The sequence below is a fragment of the Miniopterus natalensis genome, chromosome 11, assembly GCF_054644295.1.
Source record: "Miniopterus natalensis isolate mMinNat1 chromosome 11, mMinNat1.hap1, whole genome shotgun sequence".
NCBI classification, from domain to species: domain Eukaryota; kingdom Metazoa; phylum Chordata; class Mammalia; order Chiroptera; family Miniopteridae; genus Miniopterus; species Miniopterus natalensis.
In genome coordinates this window covers 27840635-27868340 of record NC_142091.1, presented here as the reverse complement: position 1 = coordinate 27868340, position 27706 = coordinate 27840635, and the positions used below count along the sequence as shown (strand labels likewise).

General features: G+C 42.7%; 2 protein-coding genes across 2 annotated transcripts in view; both read left to right on the top strand.

The window, feature by feature from the left end:
- Positions 1 to 556: 556 nt before the first annotated feature.
- On the top strand, positions 557 to 21096 carry LOC107532370 (upstream-binding factor 1-like protein 1). The gene is given in 5 exon segments (XM_087822155.1): positions 557 to 1287; positions 1289 to 1401; positions 1404 to 1466; positions 19075 to 19183; positions 21000 to 21096. Coding segments are annotated over 5 exon segments (1113 nt in total).
- Positions 21097 to 24606: 3510 nt separating this feature from the next.
- NAALAD2 (N-acetylated alpha-linked acidic dipeptidase 2) overlaps positions 24607 to 27706 on the top strand; it is a 38807-nt gene continuing 35707 nt past the window's right edge. The window contains exons 1-2 of the mRNA XM_016206808.2: positions 24607 to 24688; positions 25368 to 25479. Of these exons, the coding sequence (XP_016062294.2) occupies positions 24607 to 24688; positions 25368 to 25479 (194 nt within the window). The remainder of the gene's footprint in view (positions 24689 to 25367; positions 25480 to 27706) is intronic.

The following is a 27706-nucleotide window of genomic DNA, read 5'->3' as shown; positions in this document are numbered from 1 at the left end:
GTGGAGTGCATGTCTCCTTAGCTTGTTTCATTTTCTTTCTAGCTTGTACCGTTGGTCACAGACACCTGAGCTGCACTTAGAAGGTGGCCACACTCAAGGCACTGGAGAACAAGTCCTTTCCCTTTTCCACATTTCTCTTTTCATTTTAATTTTTTGTTCTTCCCAGGGCTTTTTTCTTACATCCAGCCTTGAGTAGCCAGTTGTTGCTCTATTTAAGACAGGTCCTAGTGAGATCTGGCAAAAGGCAGGCTAGAATGAAAGGTGATGTGACGATTTTGAAAAGTGCAGATGTAGCATGTGAAAGGTAAGCATAAATTTCACGTCAGAGGTATGCAACTTTTCATTTATTTTGTTAAGGCAGTTTAATTACTTGAGGGACATATCCCAAGTGGGTTGTGATTTTCTCATTCATTTCTATTTCTCCTCAGAAATCTAGAACACACACTGCAAAACTCCCAAAATAGCTCACCTGCTAAGCCTGAAGAGTGAAGACTTTGGAGTTTCTACTGTGGTGTCTGCATAACTGGGACCTCGTAAGTGGCCCAACGTCCTAGAAATGGCATTGACTAATGGCCAAGGCCAGTGGCCCAAAGAAGACATTGTGATGTTACTGGATCTCCTGGAGAAAAATCTCCCGTCCAATGACAGCCACACGTTCAAAACAACCCAGTCATATATGGACTGGGGAAAAGTAGCTTTTAAAGGTTATTCTGGAGAAATGTGCAAACTCAAATGGTTAGAGATTTCTAATAAGTTAAGAAAGTTTCGTACTTTAACAGAATTAGTCCTGGAAGCTAAGGAACATGTTAAAAATCCTGACAAAAGCAAAAAACTCAAGAAACATCCAGACATGCCCAAGAAGCCCCTGACTGCTTACCTCCGCTTCTACAAGGAGAAGCGGCTCCTGTACTCCCAAATGCACCCCAAACTCAGGAACCAGGAGCTGACCAAGGTCCTGTCTGAGAAATACAGGGAGCTCCCAGAACAGATGAAGCTGAAATATATTCAAGATTTCCAGAGGGAGAAACAGGAGTTTGAGGAGAAAGTGGCTCAGTTTAACAAGGGCCACCCTGATCTAGCCCAGAACTCCAGGACATCTGTTGTCCCCAGAAGGAGCCCAACCAAAGGCCAAAAGAAGGTTCAGGGAAATGTGACAGACGTGAAGTCTCCCCCAGAAACCCGTTTTTCTGAGTTGAAGCTGCCTGGAGAGCCCAAGAAGCCCCCAATGCACGAATACCAGAAGTTCCACCAGGACTTGTGGGCGCGCGGGGAGCTGCGAGCCCTGCCCCCGAGGGCGCAGGGTGGAGGTTGGCAGGCGCTGGCAGCGGGTCCCCTGGGGCCAGAGGCCGCAGTCCAGGCAGCAGGCCCAGGGGCTGCAGGGACAGTGCAGGGCGGGCCTGGGCACTGGCTCAGGAGCCTGTCCCCCGAGGAGCATGCTGCCTACAGAGCGAGGACCTATGCTGAGCGTGAGCAATGGGCGTGCACGGGGCCGGGCCCCAAGGTCCTGAGGCCAGACGTGCAGCCTCCGTCAGCAAGGCCCCGCAGGAAGGGCTGGCGCGGGAGCAGGGCCCGCGGGAAGGGCTGGCGCGGGAGCAGGGCCCGCAGGAAGGGCTGGCGCGGGAGCAGGGCCCGCAGGCTCCGGGGGCAGAGGCCGCAGAGGCCGCGGGGGCCATCCTCATGCCTCACGGGGGCCAGGGGAAGAGGGAGACGCGGGGAAAGGGCAGGAGGCAGCAGCTGCCCGGGCGCCAGCAGTGAAGGTGCAGGTGAGCGTGAGGGCCGCAGCTCCGGCCCGTCTTCCTCGGGGACACCTGCCTCGGCCCTGAGCCGCTGGGACGGAGGGCTTCCCAGCGGGGCCCTGGGGCCTGTGTTAAGTCCAAGGGCTCTTCTCCCTGCCCTTTTCATTTCTCTGCTTCTCCCTTCATTTCCCCTCCTCCTCAATAGAGAGTAGAACAGGTTGGGAGGAAGGGAACTGGGACAGGGTTCTCACTCTCGGGCCCACAAGCCTGGGAGGAGAGGGTCCTGCTGGGAGGAGAACTACAAGCAGGAGCCTGTCTGGGCCCCCCTGCACCATCTGTCCCACTCCCCTGGGCACGCCACGCGGCGAAGGCTCTTGAAACAATCAGATGCCTGGGCGGCCCTGGGGCCACCCTGCGTTAGACCGAGTGTTTCTGAAGTAAGTTTTGCCTTCCTCATTTTCCGTCTGCCAGAGGTGGCCTGGGGCCACCGTGAGCCTGTGACTCCTGCATTCCCTGCAAGAACTGGACTCCTGCGCTGCGTCTGGGTGTGGGAAAGGAGTTGGCCATTCTGAAATGTGAGAGTGGGCAGAGTCATGTAGGAGGCGTATTTATATAAGCATATTTAACTCTTACACCCCTATGAGATTTCCTTACTAATTTCAAATAAAATGATGTTTCTTAACGTTAACTAATTCATTTGAATGAGCACCTCGGTAGAATAAATGCATTATAATTTGGGGCTCCGCTTCTCTAAGTAGTGTCTGCATTTGTTCTTGGCAAAGCCTAAATTCCTTGCTGTTGCTGCAGGTTCAAATGAATCTCATATTTAGCATTCGGAATTGGTGGGTGGATGGATAGATAGATACATAGACAGACATACAAAGATACATGGATAGCCATGGCTGGTGTGGCTCAGTGGTTGGAGCGTCCACCCCTACACCAAATGGTCTTGGGTTCAATTCCTGGTCAAGGGCATGTGCCTGGGTTGCAGGTTCCATCCCCAGCCCTGGTTTGGGTGTGAGCTGGAGGCAACCAATCGATGTGTCTCTCTCACATCAATGTTTCTCTCTCTCTCCCTCCCTCCCACTCCCTCCCTCCCATCCACTCTCTCTAAAAATCAATGGAAAAAATATCCTCAGGTAAGGATTAACAAAAAATAAAATAAGGTACATGGATAGATAAATGGATACCTAGAAAGATGTACACTATTCCGTTCTACTGGTCGGTCTGTGAATTCTTGTCTCGGTGCCACATTGCTTTGATTGATCTGCTTACTGATATGTTTCAAAATCTATTTAAGGCTATTGCCCTCTCATTAGATTTTTCCCCCTGTATATTCCTGGCTATTTCTATATTGTGTTCTCATGAATATAAGCATGATTAAAGTAATTGTATCATTTTTATGTGAAAGCCGTTAAGGTTTGAGTATTTAGGTAACTATATCTTAGTGAATTATTATTAAATGTTTTTCTAGATAAATAATATGTTTCAGAAAATAATGGCAGCATTAACATTTTTTATACCTCTAATCCTTTCTCTTTCTAAATGTGTTGGTTGGAATATCCAGAACGTTAAGCAGTAGCAGTGATACGTGCTTGCCTCGCTTCTCACTTTCAAACTAATGTTTAAAGGGTTTGCAACTATTGAAATTATGCTGATTAATATACATTTAAAATAAATTATAACCTACTCAGAAAATGCCTATTTATTTATAGTATTGTTTTTACTACATAATGTGTATTATTATTTAACAGATCATTTCTATCATCTGTCAATATTTTTCCTTAGATATGTTAGTATCAGGAATTGAGTTACTATGGTACCTAATATTAAACTCTCATCATATTCCAGAAATAAACTGCTTTTTATTCCATATTGACAAGATGACTAGAATTTAGGCAAATTTTCCAGCCTTTCCTATGCCGGGAATGTAACATTTACACAAAGCTCCCGGATATATTTACTACACCCACTAACTCTCTTTCATAGTCTAGATTTGAATTGATTTTCCCACAGTAATAAAACCTGAGTGGGGGCAGCAGGGTGAGGGAAATGGGACATATTAATTATTACAATAAAGCTGAAGAATTTTCCCCTCTCTCTTCCCTAGAACATTAAAAGAAAATGTATTTAGGGTAGAAGAATCAGGGAGGAAAATCTCTTAGACTGTTCCAGACACCTAGACTGGGCTAGATTAGCACTTTGCATATAATTGGAGATAAAATGAATGGTAAATACCATGGAACCACCTGGGTGCCACGATGTGTGTGGTGTCTGAAGGCCAGAGGAAGGGTGGGTGTCCCTTGTGCCAGTGAGGCTTGAACTGAGTCTCAAGAAGCAAGTGCAAGAGGGAAAATGAGATTGCAGACTGGTTCATACGTTTACCACACTTGACTGGCTCATTCGCCAGACACTCCTTTTCTTCAAGTACCAGAAACTGGTTTCCTGACTTGGCCTCTCAGTCCCTCTGCCGCTTCCCCTGTCGCAGGGATCTGCGTATTCTCATTTTAGTCTGTACACTTTCTGGCGTGACCTCACTATGCCCCATGTTTTTATCTACCATTCTTACATCAAGGAATCCCAAATGGATATCTAAGTCTATAGAGATCCACAGAAATTCATATCACAAAGTAATGATCTTATCAACATCCCCAGTACAATTTTCCTCTGGAACACCATTCTCCCAAATCCAAAACCCGCTCCTTCCTCAGGCCTACCCGTGGCATCGATCCCACCGATCACCAATGGCCCAAATCCGTTTCATTGCACATCCAGCGATGCTCCCCTCATCACCAGTACAGTGGAGGTGGCCCACCCTCCCAGCACAGTCATGAATGTAAATGAGTCCCAGGAGAGGTTTTATAGGGTCTGCCAAGCTCTAGTGGAATTTTCCTAACTACTTTGGCTAGTTATCTTCAAGCTTTGCTAGTTGCTAAATACAGAATGAGTTATAAAGATAGGAAAGTGAAGGAAAAAGTGTATGATTATAAATATGTTGACAGCTGGAAAATGGAAAATATTTTTAATTAACCTTATGTTTTGGAGCAGTTTTGGATTCACAGCAAAATTGAATGGAAGGTACAGTATATCTCCTGTCCCCACACATGCACAGCCTCCCCACTGTCGACACCCCCCGCCAGCGTGGTGTCTGTTAGACTGAGGAACCCATGTTGGCATGTCATTATCACCCAAAGTCCGTATTTTCTCTATTGATGTAGGAAAATATATTTTTTCGATGTTACTTAGATTCTTTATTCCAATGCACCAAGTTGATCCCTTCATCTATTTTTCTCTTTTTCATTGAATTTATTGGGGTGACACTGGTTAACAAAATTATACATGTTGCAGGTGCGCAATTTCACAACACATCACCTGTACACTGTATTGTGTGTTCACCACCCTGTAGGAAAATATGTTTAACACATAAAGACTTTGAATGTCATATCTTAGCTATATATATAGTGCAGACCCTTAAAAACATTTTTGTTTCCTTTTATTAAAACAAATATTAAAGCCAATTTTTAGATTTTTTTTATTGAAAAAACAGAATGCACTTAACATTCGAAACATGACTAATGCTGTTATTGTGTGTAGAGGCCTGTCTTTGCACTTGCAGCAGAATGCTAAGTGTAAATACATACATTTATTCTCTTAAGGTTCCTGGAGATTTACCAGTTTCCTACAACCTCTAGATGGCTGACATGTTATATTTATTTGGAAAATACTTTATCGGATGTGTCATTTGCTTCCCCCTTTGATGTTAAATTTACAAAATTAGGTTTAAGACATGTTTTATTTTTACTTTAAATTAACTGATCCCGGAAGTCATTTTTGCCACTAGGTGGTAGTAAGGTCTATAACCCAGGCTAGACAGTGGGGAGATACACAGAGTCATTGAGGGCTCTGCTTGTGAATTTAGAGCATGCATTTTCTAATTCATTCAGCACCTACTGTTTTCTAAACCATGTCTCATTGCATGGGATACAGACATGAAAGTTATAGTTTCTGACTTCATAGCACTCACTAGAGTCTAGCAGGGAAGATTAACCAGTCAATGTAATCAGTAAGGGGAAGCGTTATTTGGTCAAAAAAAGCACATACTGGAATTGAACAAATATACATTAAAATTCTGAATTTGCTATTACGATAGGATGACATTGGTTAAAATAATTATCTCTATCTGTTTATTCATCTATGCATTCATAAACAGGAATAAAATTTCAGTTAGGTCTGATAAAAGTAAAGATTAATCTTAATGTTTATACAATGGTTGGCTCAGTGTAGATTTATAGAAAATGTTAGGTTGAGTCTACTGGGGCTGCTATAGCAAAATATCATAGACTGGGTGGCTTATAAACAACAGAAATCTACCTTTCACAGTTCTAGAGGCTGGAAGTCTCAGACCAGGGTGCCTACATGGTTGGCTGATGGCTCTGTTCCAGGTGGCAGACTTCTTGTAGCCTCACTTGGCAGAATGGGCAAGGGATCTCTCTGAAGTTTGTGTAATAAACTGATCCCATTTCTGAGGGTTCCGCCCTCCTGACTTAAGCACTTGTCAAAGACCCTGCCTCCTAATGCCATCACAGCGGGTATTAGGCTTCAATACCTGAAGTTTGGGGCCACACAAATAATGAGATTATAGCTCTTAGCTTCTTTTAACCCTTTATTTCATCCATCTTCCATATTTCCCCTTTACTGAATTTCAACAAGAAACCATTAAGTAATACATATCAGATAGCAAGATCATTTACACTAAAACAAATGAAAGTACATTTAATGAAATTGCTCTACAATATACATGTCACAGTGACCTATAATCTTGCTGGAATTTGGTTTCAACTCTGATTGAATGCATCACTTCTGTAATTTAGAAAAGTGGTTCCATTGCTATATAGATAGATTTATATAAAATAATAAGAGATCCAGGGTACAATGGAAGCTGATAGAAGTGCAACACATTTTCTTGAAGTGTAAAAATTTTACTGAAAGAAAATTATTCCAGAGTTTGTCCTTAAACAAATAGGGATTAAGTAAGAAAAGAGGTAGTGGAAGTGGTGTTCAGACAGAGGTGACCACATGGCCAAAATGCAAAGTGAAGGTGGGGATGATACCTTGGAGAACAACTTCCCCAATCCCTTTGTCCTGGTTCTCGCAACTGCTACAAACTACTAAAAACACTGTCATTCAGGTTGGAGGCATTCTTCATTTATTCATATATTTCTAAAAATTACACTTCGGGCCCTGGCCAGTGTGGTTCAGTGGTTAGAGCGTCAGCCCACACACCAAAGGGTTGAGGGTTCAATTCCCAGTCAAGGGCATGTATCTGGGTTGCAGGTTCGATCCCTGGCCCAAGTCAGGGAGTGATCGAGAGGCAACTAAACACATCCATGTCTGCATGCCTGCCTGCCTGTCTGTCTTCCCCTCCCCCCTTCCACACACTCTAAAAGTTAGTGGAAAAAATATCCTTGGGTAAGGATTAATAACAACAAAATTACACTTGGAAATTCTGGCAATGTAAAAGAAATGTAGTGTACCTTTAGAATATTTCCAAATTTCTAAATAAAACAAAAAACTAGGATAGCAAAATCAAAATTTATGGATACTTCCTACAACAAAACCAATTGACAAGTCCCAAAATATGAACAGATGCAGACAATCAGGGATATCTAAAAGCCCATGGGGTATCAGAATCTCCTTAGGAGGAAAATGGGGGTGGGGGGCAGGACGTCTGGTGAATCTGAGAACCCCACAGTCAGCAGCAGAGATTCACTGAAAGGCATGCAGGCCAGTCTAAGAACAGCTGCTGCACTTGGGTAGGAGGCGGGCTTGCACACTGAAATACACAAGGGGCCCAGCCGGGCGTGGCTCAGCGGCTGAGCATCGACCTAGGATCCAGAAGATCGAGGTTCGATTCCTGGTCGGAGCACATGCCCGGGCTGTGGCTCGATCCCCAATGACTCTCTCATCATTGATGTTTCTGTCTCCCTCTCCCTCCTTCTCTTTTCCTCTCTCTGAAGTCAATAAAGATATACTTTTAAAAAATGTGTTGAATGAAGGAATGAATATATAATAAGCAATGTCATGTCATCCCAGGCTGGCAAGAAAATGAAAATATCTGATATCAGATCGAGTACTGGCAAAACTGTGAAGTAAATATAATTCTTAAACAGCACTGGTGAAAATTAAAATATTTAATGCTCATTTTGGGAAACATTATGTAGTAAAAATGAAGTTGTTCAGGCCCTATGAACTAGTTGTGTATCTCTCCAAGTTGTGTATCTTTGTGTTAGGCAGAATAATGGCCCCTCAAGATGTCCCCACCCTGATTTGCAGAACCTGTGGACATGTTACCTTAAATGGCAAAAGGGACTTTGCAGCTGTGATTAGGATTAAAGACCTTGAGATGGGGGAATTATCCTGAATTACCTTGGGCCCAATCTAATCACAGGAGTTCTTAAAAGCAGAGCAGCTTTCCTGGGTGCAGAAGGTCAGCGAGAAGGCGGAGTGAGGACCACTTGGTCTGCCATCTCTGGCTCTGCAGGGGGAGGAGCGGTGTCACAGGCCAGCAAAGTGACTGGACTCTAAGCTGGGAGCAGCCCTCAGCTCACGACCAGGAAGGGCTTCAGTTTTAAAACCACATGGAACTGAATTCTGCCGATGCCCCAAATGAGCGGAGGCAGATTCACCAGGGCCTCGGAAAAGGAACATGACCTACTAACACCTTGATTTCAGTCCAGTAAGAGCCCTACCAGACTTCTGACTCAAAAACCTCTAAGATAATAAATTCGTGTTATTTTAAGCCACTAAGTTTGTGGTAAATTGTTATGGCAAAAATAGGAAACAAATACAACCCTAGAAAAAGACTTGCATGCGTGGCCCTATAAAAATACAGCAGAATTTTAGGTTTGCAATGTTTAGTATAGATAAATCTGAAACAATGAGATGACAATAAAAGTCCCTGGTATATAAATTATAATGCTCATGAGATGCAACAGTATAGAAAATATGAATAAAATACATACAACAGAAGAATTTCAGGAAAATAATTTTATTTTTAAAAGACAATTACAAAAGACATAATGAATTCTATTTTTGAAAAAATATGTTTTTATTGATATTTTTAGACAGAGAGGAAGGGAGAGGGATAGAGGGATAGAAACATAGATGAGAAACACCGATCAGCTGCCTCCTGAATGCCCCCTCCTGGGAATCCGCCTGCAACCCGGGCATGTGCCCTGACCGGGAATTGAACCGGTGACCTCTTGGTTCCCAGGTCAACGCTCAGCCACTGAGCAACACCAGCCTGGCATGATGAATTCTATTTTGAATATTTAAGAACCTGCCAAATGAGCAAACTTACTTTATTAAAATATTTAGAAATAAAGGACAAAGACAGTAAAACAATAACAAAACACGTGGAACTCAATGCTCATTGTTGGGAGTGTAAAAGAAGGGGATGCAATCAGCAATGGTCACACAGGTGGCTTCAAAATCAATCATGAGGATCCAGTTCCTGAACTAGGTGGTGGGAGACTCAGGTGTTTATTATGTGGTTCTATATACATTACAAATATTTCATTATATTCTGCTATTTTTATTTAATACTTAATAAAGTAAATTGGTACGACAAAAATTTTTAAAGGCAATGCACACACATTTCAACTATTTTTGTTCCAAATTTCATAAAAATTGCATAATTATTGCCTTGGTGTATAATCAGTCTTACAATGCTTAAAACATTGATACTGAGAACAGTTCCCCTAGGTATACAGTACATTGTTTCTAGAGTAACATAACGCTCTCACCTGGTTTCCATCGCCTGGTTCTAACTTAGATTCACTCAACTCGATTAATAACTTAGAGAGGTGTCCCTAAACACTATTAGGAGAACCTGTGGCCCTGAAAACATTGTAAATGAAGCAAGATCCTCATGTACCTGTGGGTCTCCTCTCATTAGGGGAAAGAGAGAAAAAAAATTATAAATTTATTTAGTACAGTTGTGCGGTATTTATTTTATTTCGATAAAAGAGCCACAAAGTAAATTAAATCTGCAACAATAATAACTTTAGGCTTCCTCACACTAAACCTACCCCAGCTCCCAGCCCGTGGGGAATGGAAAGGTGACCTGTTTCTCAGCCTGTCCAGGATGCCACAGTCATTGCCGAGAAATCCAATCTCGGGATCTCTACCAAAGGGTTATTCCATGGGGATCAAGGTGTATGTCTCACTCACATTCGGGAGAGATTATTTGTTTGGAATCAGACAAAGTATCCCAAATATAACTGCAGTGCCACAGCCTCCCTAAAGAGCAAAATAGGACCATCAAGGATACAACAGCTGAACCCAAGTCTGAGGCTTCCCACTGCGTCGGCGGCAATAGCACAGCTGACGGCAGATCTGTGAGAATCCATCAGGACTCTCCCAGGATCCCACGTGATTTCAGCAGCAGGGCAAGGACTTTTCGCTGGAAATAACTTGCCCTATGGTAATGTCATCACTAAGTACCCAATGCTGGCTCTTTCCTTTCACCCCTCAAGGCACTGTTTTCTCCTTTCACTCACTGTTATCATTCCTATTTCTAATTATATAAAAGCATCTTCTTTATGTGTTCAAATAAACTCACACTCGTGGTGTAAACACCTCCAGCTGTGCAAGTGCAAAAACGTGAGAAAATGCCGTGTGCTTATCCACTGCGCTATTACTCCATAAACATAAAGAGGAGACAACCTTTTGGTGTGTGTATTGCCAGCCCATTTATTTTTCACATTTCTCAAGTTTTAGGTATCTTACATTCAGCATAAAATTGAGTTTGTGATTTAACTGGACGATACCCATTTTTCTTTTCATAAGAGAAATAAGTGCATTGACTTTGATTAATATGAATTTTGTTTGCTTTTATTTGGGGGTATAGTACTCTATACTATGTGTTGCATGCATATATTTGTCTTTCACTAGCTTGTTTGTATTTGTCGCTTTTGTTTTAGCGTTGAGATATTTAGGGAGGCTGGATTTTTGTTCTGGTGGCTACCTGGTCTAGCTCCCTAAAAGCACCACTTTCTTCAGACAGCAGTTACTGTCTCCAGACTGAGACATGCCTTGGGCTCTCTTTCTTCCCCTCCGGCCTCCTTCACTCTCCAGTTTGTTAAAATACTAACATTAAGTGTTTCCCTTGGTAGCAGTAAACATGCCTCCACTTCCACAAACAAACTCGTTGACTCCCAGGCATTAGCGATGGGGCAGGCGGGACGTTTATTCTACAGAATGCCTTCTCGTCCCCATTTTCTCCCACTTTTCATCATTCTCTCATCTCTACATCGTCAGAGCACCGAACCGTCACCTTCCTTTCCGTCAGCTGGATTCTGCATTTGTTTCTGTCGTCTTTGATTTGTGCTACGCTGAAGGAGGGAAGCTGTTTTGTTTTTAATATGGGAGAAAACAAACAAAAATGCATATGCCCATGGGATAGAGGGAGAGAGAGCAAATGAAAATGGATGTGTGTTCTGCACTGGGAGGGGTGACTCTAAGATAGCAGGACAGGGCGGTGGAGCACCCACAGATGGAGTTAATAGCTCTTTGCAGGAGGTGGGGCCTGCTGCCCCCAATAAAAAGCTGAACGGAATCAAGCACTGATGATATTTCACGTCCGTATGTCAAGCGGGAGCGAGGGCTTTGAGAGAGGCCTTTCAGCACTTATTTTCCCAAGAAAAATATTAGGTACTTTTTGCTGAGCCATTGTCTGCCGTCATTCAGATCTGAGAAGGGAGAATGGCCGGATTAGTAACCGGAGTCAGGAGAGCGTCCCCCGTGGAAGCGAGGCTGCCTGGTGGCTCACATTCAGGGCGCCTGGCATCCTGGAGCTGAGGGTAAGGAACCGGCTGTGCTCGGGCTTGCTGAGGTCTGACTTCGCCCCGTCCCCCGTGTCTACCTGGGCTTCTCTTTTCTTGGGCCTTGGTGTCTTTGTCCAACTTGGCTTAAAGTTGACTTCCTGAAGTTACTCCTCAGGACAGGGCTTTGTCCTGGAAGCGGTTAATTTGGGGAGCTCCATGGGGTGCAGACGACCACTCCACCTGCTGTCGCCACCCTCTCTCTCCCCTAAGGAGTCGGGACCCAGCAGCCCCTCCTGGCCTCAGTTGCTGCTCTCGGTCGGGCAGGAGTCCCTGAACTGGGGAGGGGTCAGCAACTGGATTTCTAAGTTTCACAGCTCTCAGAGCCTTTGGGGACCCTGTGTCCTCGCCTTGCGTCCTCCAGGACAGGTGGTGGTTCCCCTGGGTCTTTGTGGTTTGGCTTTATTTGCTCAGCGTGGGGCTCGCGGGGGTGCGGGGTTCATGGGGTGTGGGGCTCACGGGGGTACCTCATCCCTCCTTGCTCTGTCGGGTTTTGTGGTAGATTCACATATGTTAAAACTATGCTGCTACTACTAACGTGGCGTAGAATCACTATGGACTTGTTTAATGTACATACGATTTGAACCTGTCATTTTATTTCTAAGTTACTTAACAGAAATGCAGGACACAGCCTCCTTGTATTTTTTTTCCTTTCTGAAATACATTTTTAAGAGAGAAGATATGAGAACAACATAAATGAGCAAAAAACAAGCCCATCACCCATTAATCATAAGAAATACTGTGCAGGTGTTAAGAATGAGGGACTTAATAAAAACTGACATGGGGGTAACTACAGTAAAAAGTATCTTATACTTTTTAAATAACATCATTTCATTCGATTTAGTTTTTTTACATAATGTTGATGAGAGAGAACAAAACTGATTCCCGGCTGAGGCCACTGCCTGTGTGGAGTCTGCAGGTTCTCCCCACGTCTGCGTGGGTTTTCTCTGTCCCCCATTTCCTCCCACTTCCCAAAGGTGCGCAGGTGCGGGGAATGGGCGCTCCACTGTCCCAGTCTGAGTGGGTGCGGGTGGCTCTGAGGGAGAGGCCTCCTGCCCAGGGTTGTCTTGCTTTGCACCCTGAGCTGCAGGGAGAGGCTTCGGCCACCTGCGACCCTGAACTGGAATAAGTGGGTTAGAAAAACATTATCTTGTTTTTATTAATCTTTTTAAAATGTAGGTACTGATCACATTTCTTTCAGTTATTAATATTGGAAGAGTTTGGGATCTTTATTTTGAAGTTTGGTGCTGTTTTTGTGACCAGAAATATATCTTAGGAATTTAATTCTTGTTTATAGCCATTAGCTTGTGGTAAAGTTGGTCTTGTTAAATGTTGATTCTCTTAAAGTTGCAGTTTCCAAGAACCCATTAACAACATTTAAAAAATACTATACATGGACATACTCTCAAGCAAATGGGTGGAGGCATTCAGAAATACATGATTCTAGACTGAGTAAACGTTCAATAATTCAACTTTATGCAGTTGTATGTTCTTTGAATATTTTGTATGATAGAAGCAGGCCTTACTGTTTTTTATTTTGGTAATTAGAGAGTCACATGTAGTTGTAAGCTATAATACAGAGAAGGCACTTACGGCCTTCGCCCATTTTCTCCCAGTGGTAGCATCGTGCATAACTATGGTACATTATCACAACCTAGAGATTGACATTGATACAATCCACAGACCTTACTCAGATATCACAAGTTTTACACGTACTTATTTGTGTGTGTGTGCGCGTCTGTGCATTTATTATGTGTATGAATTCATGGAACCACCAACACAATCAGGATACAGAATATTCCATTACAAGGATCCGTTGTCCTGTCCTTCACAGCCACAGCCAACTCTCTCATTCATTCTGTTCCTAACACTCGGCAACTATTAATCTGATATCTATCTATATGATTTTGGCATTTCAAGAATTTTTAATAAATAGGATCATACAGTATGAAACATTTGGAGATTGACTTTTTAAACTCAGCATAATTCCCTTGGGACCCACTCAAGTTTTGCATGTATTTATAGTTCTTTATTTTTTTTTGCTGAGTAGAATTGCATGGTATGGTTTGTTTGACCAGTCACCCGTTGACATTTGAGTTGCTCCCAGGTTGGGGATATTATGAATACAGCCTATATGCATTCATATGTATGTTTTTGTGTGGACGTAAATCCATTTTATATTTCTAGGATAAATGCCCAAGGATTCATTTGCTGAGTCATACATTTGATAAATATTTCGTTTTGTAAGAAACTTCCATATTCTCTTCCTTGAAAGCCTTTGGTGTTGTCTGTTTTTGTCTCAGCCGTTCTGCTAGATGTACAGTGACACCTCGCCCTGGTTTCCATGTGCATTTCCCTAATGGCTGATGGTATTGAATGTATTTTCCTGTGCTCATTGAACATCTGTGTATCATTCCCAGTAAAGTGTCTATGCATGTCTTTTGCCTATTTTCTAATTAGATAGCATGTTTTTTCACTGTTAATCCTCTATGTATTCTACCTGGAAGTTCTTTGTCAGGTATGTGGTATGCGAATTATTTTCCCCAGTCCGCAATTTGCCTTTTCATCCTTTAATGGCTTTTTCACAGGGCAAAGTTTTTTATTTTGGTGAAATCTAATTTTATAAATGTTTTTACTTTTGTGGATTGTGCTTTTGTTGTCAAGCATAAAAATTACTACCTAGCCCGAGGTCCAAGGATATTTCTCCTGTTTTTTGATAAAAGTTTTATGGTTTTACATTCTCTGATCCATTTGAGTTAATTTTTGTTTTAGCTGTGAAGTTAATCAAAGCTAATTTTTGTGCCTATGGATCTAATTGTTCTAGTTGGCTATCCTGCCTCCTTTCAATTGCTTATGCATTTTTTAAAATCAGGCATATTTGTAGGGATTCTTTACTTTTAAACAACATAAAAATTTAATATTCACCTGTTATGGAATGTTAACATTTTTTAGGTGGGACAGTTCTGAAATTAGAGTAAAATACCTTCACATGTCAAATTGGTTAATATGCAGAACACTATTTCCTTTAAATATATTAAAATGAAAACAATTCAAACTACCAAAATTACCCACCTATGACTAATAAAATATATTATGTTGAATTGCTTAATTCTATGTTAGAATGAGTTCAGAAAAGCCTATTTTAACCATGAATAAGCAAAATCTTTTTGTTTTTTGTTTTTAATTCCTGAGGCTGGAATTGATGCGTTACTGCCACCTTGTGGGAAATTTTTTTCCATTACAGGATATTATGAAAAACAATGAGGGTGTGGAATCTGTGCAAAAGCTATTTCCTGTTTTCTCAATTCCTCAGACATGATGCAAATTTAGGGGCCTCTTTCTTTCTTTTTCTTTCTTTCTTTCTTTCTTTCTTTCTTTCTTTCTTTCTTTCTTTCTTTCTTTCTTTCTTTCTTTCTTTCTTTCTTAAAAACAGTTGTAGATACTTGCATCAGGGAACTATGGCATTTGTGGTAATATATTGACATATATTTGTAGTAATATGTTTGAATAGTTTAATTTGTCAAATAATTTCAGATAAATTTAATTAAAACTTAAACTACAAACCAAGCAGGCTGGGGGGTTTTTTCCTTTGAAAAATTAAAGTAGATTCTAAAAGTTGTGTAAAAGCTTTTGGCAACTACGAAGCTGGGGAGATCCCAGTGGGTCTCACTGTCCTCCTAGCCCTTCGGCCCTTCCCCTAAGCCCCTTGTGGGGACAAAAAAAAAATAAAAATTATCCCATCTTCTAACTTTTTCTGCCCAGGCTAATAAATTAAAATGAGACATATTAACAGGAGAAAATGACCACATTTAATAAATTGTATATTTGAGAGTGCCCTAAGAACACGGAGGCCCTAGGACACCCTGGGCAGCTGAGGCCTGCACTCCACCTGGAGCTAAGAAGGGGTTTTGTGGTTTGGGACGTCAAAGGGCTGGAAGTCACATGGAGGTAAAAAAGCAAATGTTTGGTAACCGTTTCCTGGGCCATCGTTAACAATGGGGCACAGAGAAGAATTGGATCAAACGCGCCTTGCTAGGTTCTCCCTTGTCTGTCCCACACTAGTTCATTTCAAACTGTAGTTTTCTGTGATGATATCTCCCCGCCTGGAGCAGGTCCTCTATCTACAGTTTTTGGGAGCAAAGGGGGAGGTCAAAGGTTTTTCCTGAGTCTGTCTTTTCTTAAAAGTAACCAGCTTAAAAATATCCCAAAGAACCATAGTCGGGGGTTGCAAACTCTGCTCCCTTCACCCTCAGTAAAATGGTTTGATTCCCAGAAAAAAAGTTATATAAAAGTTCAAAGTGTTAAAAATATTCCAATTAACCTTGAAAAACACATTTTGAAAGACTTGTACTCAGGATATCAACGTATTTTAAGAACTTGAGTCCCATTGGAGTCTATGTTTTTCTAGAGCAGTATTTCTCCAAATTAAAGTACATTTAGGTCACCTGGGTGTCTTGTCAAACTGCAGATCCTCACTGATTGAAAGGGAGGCCTGAGAGGGGTCCCAGGTAATGCTGCTGCTGACCTTTGACCAAACTTTGAGTAACAAGTTTATAAGCTAGTGGTTTGCAGCTTTAGTTACATATTCACCAGTGGAGCTCTTAATTACGCCGGTCCCTGGGACAGACAATGAATGCAGACTCCCCGGGATTAGGCTCCAGTGACTGGCATGTGTCCAGTGCCAGGTGATTCTCACATGCAGTCAGTCATTACGTGCTAAACCTGAGAGAGCCAATGTGTAAGGAGAAGCCGGCATCTATAAATTAAAAATTACGAGGGGTAGCACTGTCTCTGTCCTACTCTTGGAAATCTCAAATGAATTTCAAAGCTGGGACAAGAGGTAGAAACCAAACCAAAAAGATCCTGAAAATACCCAACACTGGGGACATCAATAGACATTTGCATGCAGCATTGACCCATAGGCCATGAGGTCAGTTTCCGCAGAATATTAAAAGTCTAACAAATAAATGGAAAGATATCCTGTTACCAGTTCAAAGTCCTTGTGCCTGATGCTGCAAAAGGCCAAAACTCAAAATGTCAGTTTGGAGTAAGGAAAGGTTTACTGATGGAGAAGGTACCAACCGAGAAGATGGAGACTTACTGGCGCCTCAAATTCATCTTAAGAAAGAACAGGGTGCAGTCTTCTTTTATGTCAAGGGAAGGGGAAAACAGGAGTGGCAAGAGGTGACTGACGACCCAAAGGGGCATTTATTTTGAGATTTACCCATGTTGCTATGTACATGAATTTGTATTGCAGAAATAATACTCATTTGAATGGATATACCATGGTTTGTTAACCATTTACTTGTTCACAAAAATCTCTGTTTTCACTTTGGGGATATAACAAATAAAACTGCTATGAACACTCATGTACAAGTCTTTGTATGGAAATATGCTTTGATTTCTCTTGAGTAACACTTTACAGTAAAATGATTGAACCATATGCTATTTCTGCATGTTGGCAGCACCCGGTTAGAGCAAATGCCCATTTCCTTAGACCCTCACTCAAATCCCTCGACCGAAGCCCAAACTTCATATGCTTTTTCTAACATACTGTTTCTGAGACACCTCATGGTTCCCCTTGGCATGTGTTTTCCTCACTGAAGGGAGTTGTAAACTCAACTTGTTTAATTATGAGCTGAAGTGCCTTTCTAGGTTTTTTTTTCTACTTCATCTAAATGGCCTAATTTATTGGCAGAAAGTTGTTTATAATATATTCTTACCCGTTGTTTACTATCTGTAGAATCTATAGTGATGCCACCTTTTGATTCCTATATTGGTAATTTGCATCCCTTCTTTTCTGATCAGTCTGACTAGAGGTTTATCAAGTTTATTGATCTTTTCAAGGACTTGGGTTTTTAAAAAATTTTCTTATTTTTGTTTTCTTTATCATTGATTTCTGCTCAGATTGTTATTTATGTGCTTCGGCTTACTTTGGGCTTAATTTCTTTCTTTTTTTTTCTTCTAGATTCTTAGGGTGAAATCTGAAGTCATTGACTTGAGACTTTTCTTCTTTTCTAATATCGAGATTTTAGTGTTATAAATTTCCCCCGTAAGGGCTGCTTTACTATCATCCCATTGATCTTGATATGTTGTGTTTTCATTTTGAGTGTAAAACACTTTGTAATTTCCCTTCATATTTTTTCTTTGAATTGTAGGTTATTTAAGAAGTCCATTATTTAGTTTTCAAATAATTGGGAATTTCTTTGTCATTGCTTTCTAATTTAATTTCATTATATTCAGAAAATATAACTTGTGTGGATTTTCATCATTTCAAAGTTGCTTTGATTACTTTTATGGCCTAGAATATGGACTATCTTGCTAAATGCACATAATTGAAAGCATCAATCGCTGCTGTTGGGTGGTATGTTCTATGTTAATTAGCTCAAGTTGGTTGATAGTATCGCTCCATCTTCTATATCTTTATTAATTTCATGCTGATTTGTTCTGTCAATTATTGATAGAGGAGTATCAAAATATTCTGTGATTGTGGATTTGTTATTTCTTCTTGCAGTTCTATTATTGATTGCCACATCTATTTTAAAGATCTTCTGTTAGTGCCTAAATGTTTACAATAATTGTGTTCTTTTGATGAATTGGCCATTCTATTCTTCTAAAGTGACCTATTTACCACAATAAAAGAATTGGAAACATTTCTTTTTACTGATACGGCAGAAAACAGTGAAATAAAAATAACAAATTTTAATAACTTTTTTACCATAACTCCAAATATAACATATAGACACTAAAAAATAAAATAGCCTACCTATTTCTGCCAATATTCTTTGCTATTAAACATACCTGCTGATACAGCAAAAACCAATCCTTAGATTATGCCTGCTCACCATGACTTCTTTCCTACGGAGATGACAAGAATGACCAGGGTAATGGTCATCTTTCCCAGTTCATTGGAGTTAAGTGCTTTTTAAATCTTTTTGAAGAAAAACTTGTGACAATGTCTATGGATGGCTTTAGTCATCCTTTGATTTTTACTATTCTTTTTTGCACATTTAAAGTTGAATTTTATTTATTCAGTTGTAGGGATGTTTATCCTATCCTGCGATAGGCAAGTTACACTCAGATGTTGGCTCCATCTTAAAGGAATTTTTCTGAACTACCTTAATGACATTCTTATTTATGGAAAGAGACTTCAGGAGGGATAAACAGAATGTCTGTGTTGGTTAGAGATTTAGTTTTGTTGTGGAAGGATGACCTGTGTTTTAGGCATGAGGACAGAGGGCTGTTAAAATGCTGTTCTCTGTGAAAGCCAGAGAGCATCCATTCAACCAGTTATTTCACATTCTTTGGACCACAGGTCCTCTTACACTGTCTCTTCTTCCCTTGACCTTTTCATCCATTTCTGTGTGCAAACCAGAGTCTGCAATAACTTCACCACTCTAAGAGCAGTGAAGGTTTCGATTATCTGAAAAACTCTTTCACGTGCTCCCTAATAGCCTCGCTTGTCTGGGTCTATGAAGGAAAAGGCATTCTGATAGCAGTGCGAGGAGCTTGGCAAGTATCCGGCAGGCTTTCTCAGGATGGTCTGAGATTGCGAGAGGAGAGGTAAGCACTGAATTCCAAACACTGCCGGGGCAGTTTAGGGAACCATAAGATTGATCTTGATTGCGGACAGAGCTTGCAGAATAGGAATGACATTGCTATGGTTGTGAATTACATTGCCCTTGGTCATTGTAGCTGGCCAAGAAGAGCTACCAGTTGATTAAAGTATCTCAGTGCACTAGAGTAAAAACATGAAATACTTCTAGTTTTTCTAATAACTGCCTCTAATTATAAATTTTGAAGAATACCTTTTTTCTACTGTTCTGCTTTGTTGGGTACCCTGGGACAGTGCAGTGGAAGAAGACATGGAACTTTCTTGGCCATTTGCCGCTTACCAATGCCTCCCTCATCTGTAGACCTGTGGACATGCTAGACTATCCCCAGGACAGCTCAGTGGCACAGGCCTCCCTTTGGGATTGTCTGGTTCTTTGTGATGTTGGTGACCGCTGCTGATGTGGTGGTTTCCTAGTCTTTATGCATTTGGTTTTCATGTGTTTCCTTCCCTCAGAGGGGGAGGCAAGATTCAAAAGCTACATCAAGTAGGTTTGGTTGCCAGCTCAAGAAGTCTGAATCTTGTTTTTAAGTTTAAGGAAAAAGCTTTGAAAGGATTTTAGTAACACCCTGATCTGGAAGAAAACTCTGCTAAGTCCAAGGTGGTCTGTACATGAGCAAGAGCGGGGCCAGAAGTCCAGAGTAGAGAGGATTGCGGCTGAGTTAGAGGAATACCGGTGAAGTAGCCGGATTCGAGGTGCATTTTGACTGCACAGCCGATAGAACTTACCGGTCGGTTGGATGCCAGGTGTGAGAGAAAACAAAGAGTGAAGGGCCAGAAGGGCACCCACATCTCCAGAGCAGACATCACAGCAACTGCAGAAGGTAGGAGAGCTTCTTGGTGCTCAACTGGGGACAAAGATGAGAACAGGAAGAAAATGATATCATTGAAGGGTCAGAACTTCGTAAGAGAATATGTAGCAAATACTGTTGGCAGAGGGAGGGCCCGGCCCACCCTTCCCCTCTGACCCCATAAGTCCCTGTGGGACTCATTTCCACTTCCCCATGAAGTGAAAACTTACCTGGTTTGAGGGAAACTGGTCTCATCAAGTGAACATAGGTGCCAGGTAAGATGGGATAGAAAAGGCGCTATTAGAAGCAAGATCAAGAATCTAGCGATTTATTCAACATCTAATAATACTGAAGGTCGGCAGGGCCTGAGGATGTAAGTGAGGCTAGAGGATGAGAGAGCTGGAAGAAAAAGCACGGGGGCCCCCTCACCCCAGCACTGTCGGGTAAAAGCCATTGCGGAAAATAGACTGAAGGCACATGTCGCTCAGGAATGAGAAATACTGAGCCAGAAACTTTGGTTTAAAGGCCGACTAGTAGAACTTCCCGGTGCCGAGTTTCCACCGGAGGGCAGTGCCATGGTACTCACATCCCGTTGGTAGGAGGGCCGGTGGGGGTCTGCTCTTTGCTTTGCACTTTAACCTGGTGGGTCTTTTCTAATTTATACATTTACTGTTGAGTAGGGTAATTGTGACATCAGAAGGAAAGCACCCAATCATGGTTTTGTGCTTTTCTCTTGAAATGTCTTCTCAATTTTATTAGTCTTTTCCCCTTTTGTCACTATCTGACCCGTTTCCCTTCTCGCCTGTTCTCTGATAGGTTATGGTATATCGCACAGTGTACTAAGATTCCAACATCTTAAGTTGGAAATGGATTTTTGGTAGTTTTTGGACCCAGGGTTTAGAAATATTCGACTGGAATATATCTGTTCTCATGAATCTCCGCCATCATAACATCAGTCGTTCACTTTTTCGGAAAGTGAACATCGCCATCCGGATGACCCGATCATTGTGTCACCTTGTGACATCATTAATGTCGATATCATGTCTGTATCCATGCAGCGAGCATCTAGGTGATCCCTCTCTTATGAAAGATAAGGCAACATTTTCAAACAAAATATGAATCTTGACACAGTTAAACAGTATTTCTTCTCTATTAAATCTTAACTATCGGTATGTGCCTTGAGAGATTTACATGTACTGCTTTACTAGGCCATACGTCGCCCTTTGTTTTCAAACCTTGCTGTGACCCATTTGATGGAATTTGAACATGGAAGTTACAAGACTGCCTCTCTCAGGAGGTGAAAAAGGGGGGAAATTATGTAAGAGCAACTTAAGTCTGTGAATGGAGAAAATAGTTCTGTCATGTTAGAGGCTCACCGAATAATGAACAGGTCAAATGAGTCAAATAGTTTTATTGGGAGGTGCATTTTCCAATACCAAAAAAAAAAAAAGTACTCTCCTATACACTTTTTAGCTTTGAAGGAAAAATTGGAAGGGGGTGACATAAAGCAACAGTGTTGCTTTGTTTAGTGTGCTTCCAGGATATCAATAATTAGAAACTGTGACAGCAGCCTTCTGTTATAAGGTTAATTAAGATGAAATAATGTTTCTGTATCTGTATTAACACAAGGCCAAAGACTACTGAACCAGCTAACTGGACTTTTACGATGGATTGGCAAGATAAAGATTGTAGATGCCACTTACTGAGGCAGCGACAACCTTCCCATTTAAGGTAATACTGTTCCTTCTTAGAACACTTTATGTTTAATTACATATTCACTATTTGCCTTCTCATTGTATTGTAGGCTTCCTAAAGGCAAGGATCAGATTCTCGGAATTTTTCAGTGTCTGGCATGCTATAGGCTTTCAATAGGTCTTGATTTAAGAATAACCTAATTCGCCCGGCCGGGTGTGGCTCAGTGGTTAAGTGTCGGCCTAGGATCCAGGAGATCAGGGGTCGATTCCCGGTCAGGGCACATGCCCGGGTTGCGGGCTGCAGCCGATCAATGACTCTCTCATCATTGATGTTTCTAGCTCTCTCTCTCCCTCTCCTTTCCTCTCTCTGAAATCAATACAGAGATATTTTAAAAAAAAAGAAGAACCTAATTCGGTGCTCTCCCTCTTGGGAGCATGCCTGTGGCCCCCCCCGCCCCTCCTCAAGGCACGTTACCTTTAGCTTTCTCACTCCCAAGCTCCGAGGGCCCTTCCTTTGCCTCTATAACTTGTTTCCTAAACCCATTTCCTCTAGGAATTACTTCTTCTACCTCTGTGATTTACCAAATAAATGTTATTAAAAAACAAACCCAATTTAAATCAGGGAAAAGTGATCAACTTGGAAAATTGTGCCAGTCAATACACTGATTTCTTCTATTAATTAAACTTTAGCCATAAAATTGAGATAAGAGTAGAAAAAAACAAATTTCACAAATAACTTAATAATTTTAATCGCTTCTTTCTAACTTTCTGCAACAAGCCTTTTTCTACAGATGATTTTGATCTGCCTTTTGAGAGAAATGTCAATAATAATGATCCTATGGGTAGCAGACAGAAAAGGCCAAGGGCCTGGAAATTAATAAATTATACAGTCAATCCTCAAAAGCTATATGTATAACACATTTTTGTGTATACTGACACAGCTAACATTTGACATTGTGGCATTGAGGAGACCCTTTTCACCCAACTGTCAAAGTAGAAACTAGGCTTTAACAACGTAGAAACATATATAATTTTTAAATGTTTTTATTGATTTCAGAGAGGAATAACCTAATTTGGTTATTAGAGGGAGAGAGGGAGGGAGAGAGAGAAACATCAATGATGAGAGTCACTGATCAGCTGCCTCCTGCATGCCCCCTGCCGGGGATCAAGCCTGCAACTCCGGCATGTGCCCTGACAGGGAATGGAACCATGACCTCCTGGATCATAAGTCGATGCTCAACCTCTGAGCAACACCAGCCCGGCAACATAGAAATATTTTGAAACCAATGAATTCACCAACCATATTTGGCTCAAAGGTAACTGTCAGGGATTCCACAAAAGTGCCAAGAGAAAAATCATCAGATATATTCATCCACAATTACAGTGCAAGAAAAAAGCAACGAGACTCTGCTGGAAACTCCTTAGGAGCAAAGTAAAGTGCCTTAACTGTAATGTTAATCTAAACTGAAAGGCCCAAGGGAGAGGCAATAAGCATTTATCTGATATCCAAAAGAATAGCTATTCAGGAAGCCCTTGATTCAGGCAGAAACCCAGATAGCGTTGGGATTAGAGGGGAAGGCCCGGGCTTTGCCTGAGGAAGGGCATGGGAATTACCTTAGTGGAAGGGAGGAATTTCTATAGGTGCGGATAAGCCAGGTTATTCTTTAGCTCTGCAGTGGCGCTGCTCGCTGTCCCAACGCCTGCTTCGCACACAGTTGTTAGGAATACAATGTTGCTCTGTCTGTTATTTTGCCCATTTGAAACATTTCAAAGTCTGAGGAGTGAGAGGGGTAAGGCTGTTCCCCTGGGATGGTGACTCCCACCCCTTTTCGAAGTGGCCGGGTTTACATACTTTCACAGCTGAGGCCATCAAGGCCTCGGAAAACGCCGCGCGGATTGGGGGTGCGACCACCGAGGCACCGGCTCTTCCCTAACCCGCTCCGGAGGCGTTTTTCCTTTGGCTGCAAAACTGCCTTTGGTTGGACACGAGGAATCCAGCCGGGAGTTGCGGGTGGATGCAGGAGCCCTAGTTACAGGGTCAAACTTTCTAAGCACTTTTTTTATTGTTGTAAAAAAAACCAACCCTCTTGTACATACTACGAAGACAAAACGCTTTTAAAGAGAAACGTGTATAAATGTGGCAGGAGGGGGGGGTGGGGGAGGGTGGCATTTGAGAACCTGCTGTCAGTTATGGGGCAGAGCACTTTCAATGGCTAATCTAATTAATTTGAACCTACGAGGCTCCAGTGAGGCGGGGAAACCCCGGTTGCCGGAGGAGAGACTGAGGATAACAGATTCGGAGGCTCGCTCAGGGAAGGGGCCACGCAAGAACGCAACCACATCAGCTCTGAGGATGGAGCCTGAAGAAACTCTGACAGCGGAGCAGCCGGGACCCCAAATGCTTCCCAAGTGTGACCGGTTAGAAATCAGGACAGAATCGGGCAGCAGGGTAATCGACAGGGAAGGAAAAGCAGGACTTAAATGCATTTCCAGCTGACACTCAGCAGTTCCTAGAAGGGGGTGGCAAAGAGGCAGGAAGGCAGAGTTGTTTTTCTTTTTCTTTTTTGGAAACGGGACGTTTTCAGAGCGCCCACCGCAGTCGGGGTTACTGTAAGCTCAACCTGTCCCTTCCCCTGCAGGGCTTTCTCTTACCCCTCGCGGCCACCCGGGGACAGCAGGAGCCAGGAGCTGCTGCGCGCAGGGTCGCGCGCCTCCCCGCAGGGGCCCGGGGGGCGGAGGCGGGGCTTCGCGGAGGGCCCGAGGGGGCCCCGCCCCGCGGGAGCCTGGATGCTGCCCGCGTCCCCGTGCCCGCGCGCGCTCTCGCGGCTCATCCGCACCCTCGAGGCTCCCGGCCGCAGCCTGCGCTCCAAGTTCAGCCGGGAGGAAGCCATGGCGAAGTCCAGGGGCCGTCTGTACCTTTGCATGTGCTTGGCCGCAGCGCTGGCGTCTTTCCTGGCGGGATTTATGGTGGGTAAGTGGCCCTGCGCCCTCCCCGAGCGAGCCCGGGGCAGCGGCTCCTCCGCGGGGAAGCTGGGCTGAGCTCAGGCTCGGCCGGGGTGGGGAACTGCCCGGGGTGTCGGCCAAACTGCAAACCGAATGGAATGCGTTTGGGCCTTCCTGTTCCAGTGTGACTGAAATCCCGATTTAGTAAGTGCTCACCGAGTGCAGGGTACTGATAAGGGCCGTTGGAAAGACCATTTCGAGTTGCCACTGTCTGCAGGGATGAAAAGCGTGGTCTCAGTTCCAAGCATTAACGAGTCAAAGCTTGGAATTAGTATGTGCAGCACTGCAAAAACTACCCTTCCCTCATCATTTATTAAATAGCTGTGGAATGCGCCCTCTGTTTCAGGCGTGTGCCAAGAATTAAATCCCTCCCCGCCCCCCCAGAACTGGATGAAGGCCTTTCCCTTAATGCCTGAGGTGAAAAGAACTTTCCTCATATAAAACTCATTTTAGTCAACTCAAAATTACATTACACAAGGCAATTGGAAGGTTCCCTGCATTTAGTATGAGTATTTCTGTAAAGCTCACCATGATCTGTTTACTAGGGGAGGGCTATTTTTGGCTTCTAGCTTTTATAAAAGTCTAAAGCAGGTATGTGTGTATGTGGTATGTGTATGTGCATATGTGAATTCTCCCCCCGCCCCCAGGCTGGTTTATTAAGCCTCTCAAAGAAACAGCCACAACACTGCGCTATCATCAAAGTGTGCGGTGGAACCTGGTATCCGAGATGAAAGCTGAAAATATTAAATCATTTCTTCGGTAAGTATGCTTTGCATTTCTGATCTTAAAAATGAAGTGTTTAAAATATTGTAGAGTGAGAGGTGTATTAAAGCTGGTTATAGTCATATGGGTAATCCTTTTTGTGTGAAGCTGCACGATGTCGCATTCATTTATGGTAGTTTAAAACGTCCCCAGGCCACTCTTAGGGTCAAATCTATTTGAATGTTGTGGGAGTCTTCCTTGCCTAACTTCATCTACAGGAAAAGTATCTGATTGCTTTATTAAGAGATGTTTCAACCTCATGTAACTTCGGGCTGCGGCTGAATGTTATTCTTTGTTCCTCAGTGCCCCGTTTAATCAGCAGTGTTATTTAAACATTGTATTCTGCCAGGAAGACTTAACTGGTTGTAAACTGTGATTTAGAGGAAAGGGGGTTAAATTTTCAGATTCTGTCTGCCACAAATTAAACCTCTCTCCCATGTTGCAGATATAAGTAACACAAGGAGGACAAAAGGAAAGCAAAAGAATCAGTGCGAGGCTACCAGTCTCTAGGCATGAAAAAGTGATGTTTGGGGGAGTGATTTTGAACTTGAAGGCAACCAGTGTGACATTTATTTCTATATTCAGGCTCTTTCAAAGGATTGTCATAAGAAATACCCCAGCTTTATTGAAGTATAATCTACATAAAATAAGTTGCTTCCCTGTAAAGCCTACCACTGGAGGGTATTGACAGGTGTATAATATACGCAACAAACCACCTCCTCAGTCTCAATATGGAAAATCTCAATACTGAAAATTTATGCCTCCCTTTGCTCCTGGCCCTAGACAATCACTGATCAGGTTTATGTCACTATGGATTCCTTTGCATTTTCTAGAATTTTATATAAATGGAACCTTACAGTCTGTGCTCTTTCGTGCCTGTCTTCGTTTACTCAGCATAATGCTTGTGGAGTTCATTTGGGTGGTTGTGTTGTGGGTGGTGGGACGGGCACTGGGTGTCTGACGGGTGGGGTGAGGCTGGCCTTGGGCTCAGCAACTTCCGTACTTGGGTTCTGGCTAGGAAAGAATTCGGAGCCAAGACTCAAACTATGAGCACATTTTTTTTGTTAAATCAGAGGTAGAAAAAGTAATTCTTAGAAGAAATTGGCTTAGGAAACAAGTTATAGAGGTAAAGGGAGGGCCCTTGGAGCTTGGGAGCGAAGAAGCTCCGGGTAAAGTGCCTGGGGGGAGGGGGGAAGGGGAAGACTTGGGCATGCTCCCTGGAGGGAGGGCGCTGGGTCCTCCCTCCTGATGGTTTTAAGCTGGGAGAGTTTAGGGGCGGTCCCAGGGGAAGATCTCATTATAGTATTCAGCAGCTTTCCAGGTCTGTCCTGTGGTCATGATCCAGTGCAGCTGGTCCTGAGGTCAGCTGTGGCTGGTTTTGTTGCTTTTCTGGGCCTGGAGCTGAAATACAACTGAGGCCTAGATGTTATCTCTAGGGAGGAAAGGTCAGGGGGTCCCAAAGGGCAGGACCTCATGCTAGGGACAGAAAGGCCACCCTGGGGGTGAGATCCCACCCTACAGTTGTCCATCGCTAGGCACCTGGGGCTTTCCACCCTGTTGACTTTCTGTACCTGGGCCGTGCCCTTGCTCTGCTCCTAACTGCCTACCACAGTTTCATGTATCAGTAGCTTATGGCTTTTTACTTCAGTCGTATCACATTGGATAAATATAGTACATGATGTGTAGATGATGGCTATTTGGGCTGTTTCTAGCTTTTTATTATTGTGAATAAAGCTGCTATGAGCACATGCTTACAAGATTTTGTGTGCACATAGGTTTTCACTTCTCTTGGACGGCTGTTTTTGGATAAGCGTATGTTTAAATTTTTAAGAAAATGCCAGACAGACTTCAAAAGGCGTTGTACCACTTCCCATTTCTACAGAGCTTGTGTGAATGTGCCAGTTGTTCCCCAGCCTGGCCAACACTTAGTATTGTTAGTTGTTTCAATCTTAACCATTCTAATGGGTGTGTAGCGTCCCACTGTGCTTTTGTTGTTTCCCTCTGAATGACAGTGACCTTGAGCACCTTTTCATAAGTCTCTCGCTATCTGTGTGTCCTCTTTGAGGAAGTGTCTGTTCAGGTCCTTTGCTCATTTTTAATTGGATTGTTTTCTTGGTGTTGAGTTATGTAAGTTCTTTATAAATTTTGGATATCGACCCCTTATTTGATGTATCATTGGCGAATATGTTCTCCCATTCAGTAGGTTGTCTTTTTATTTTGTTGA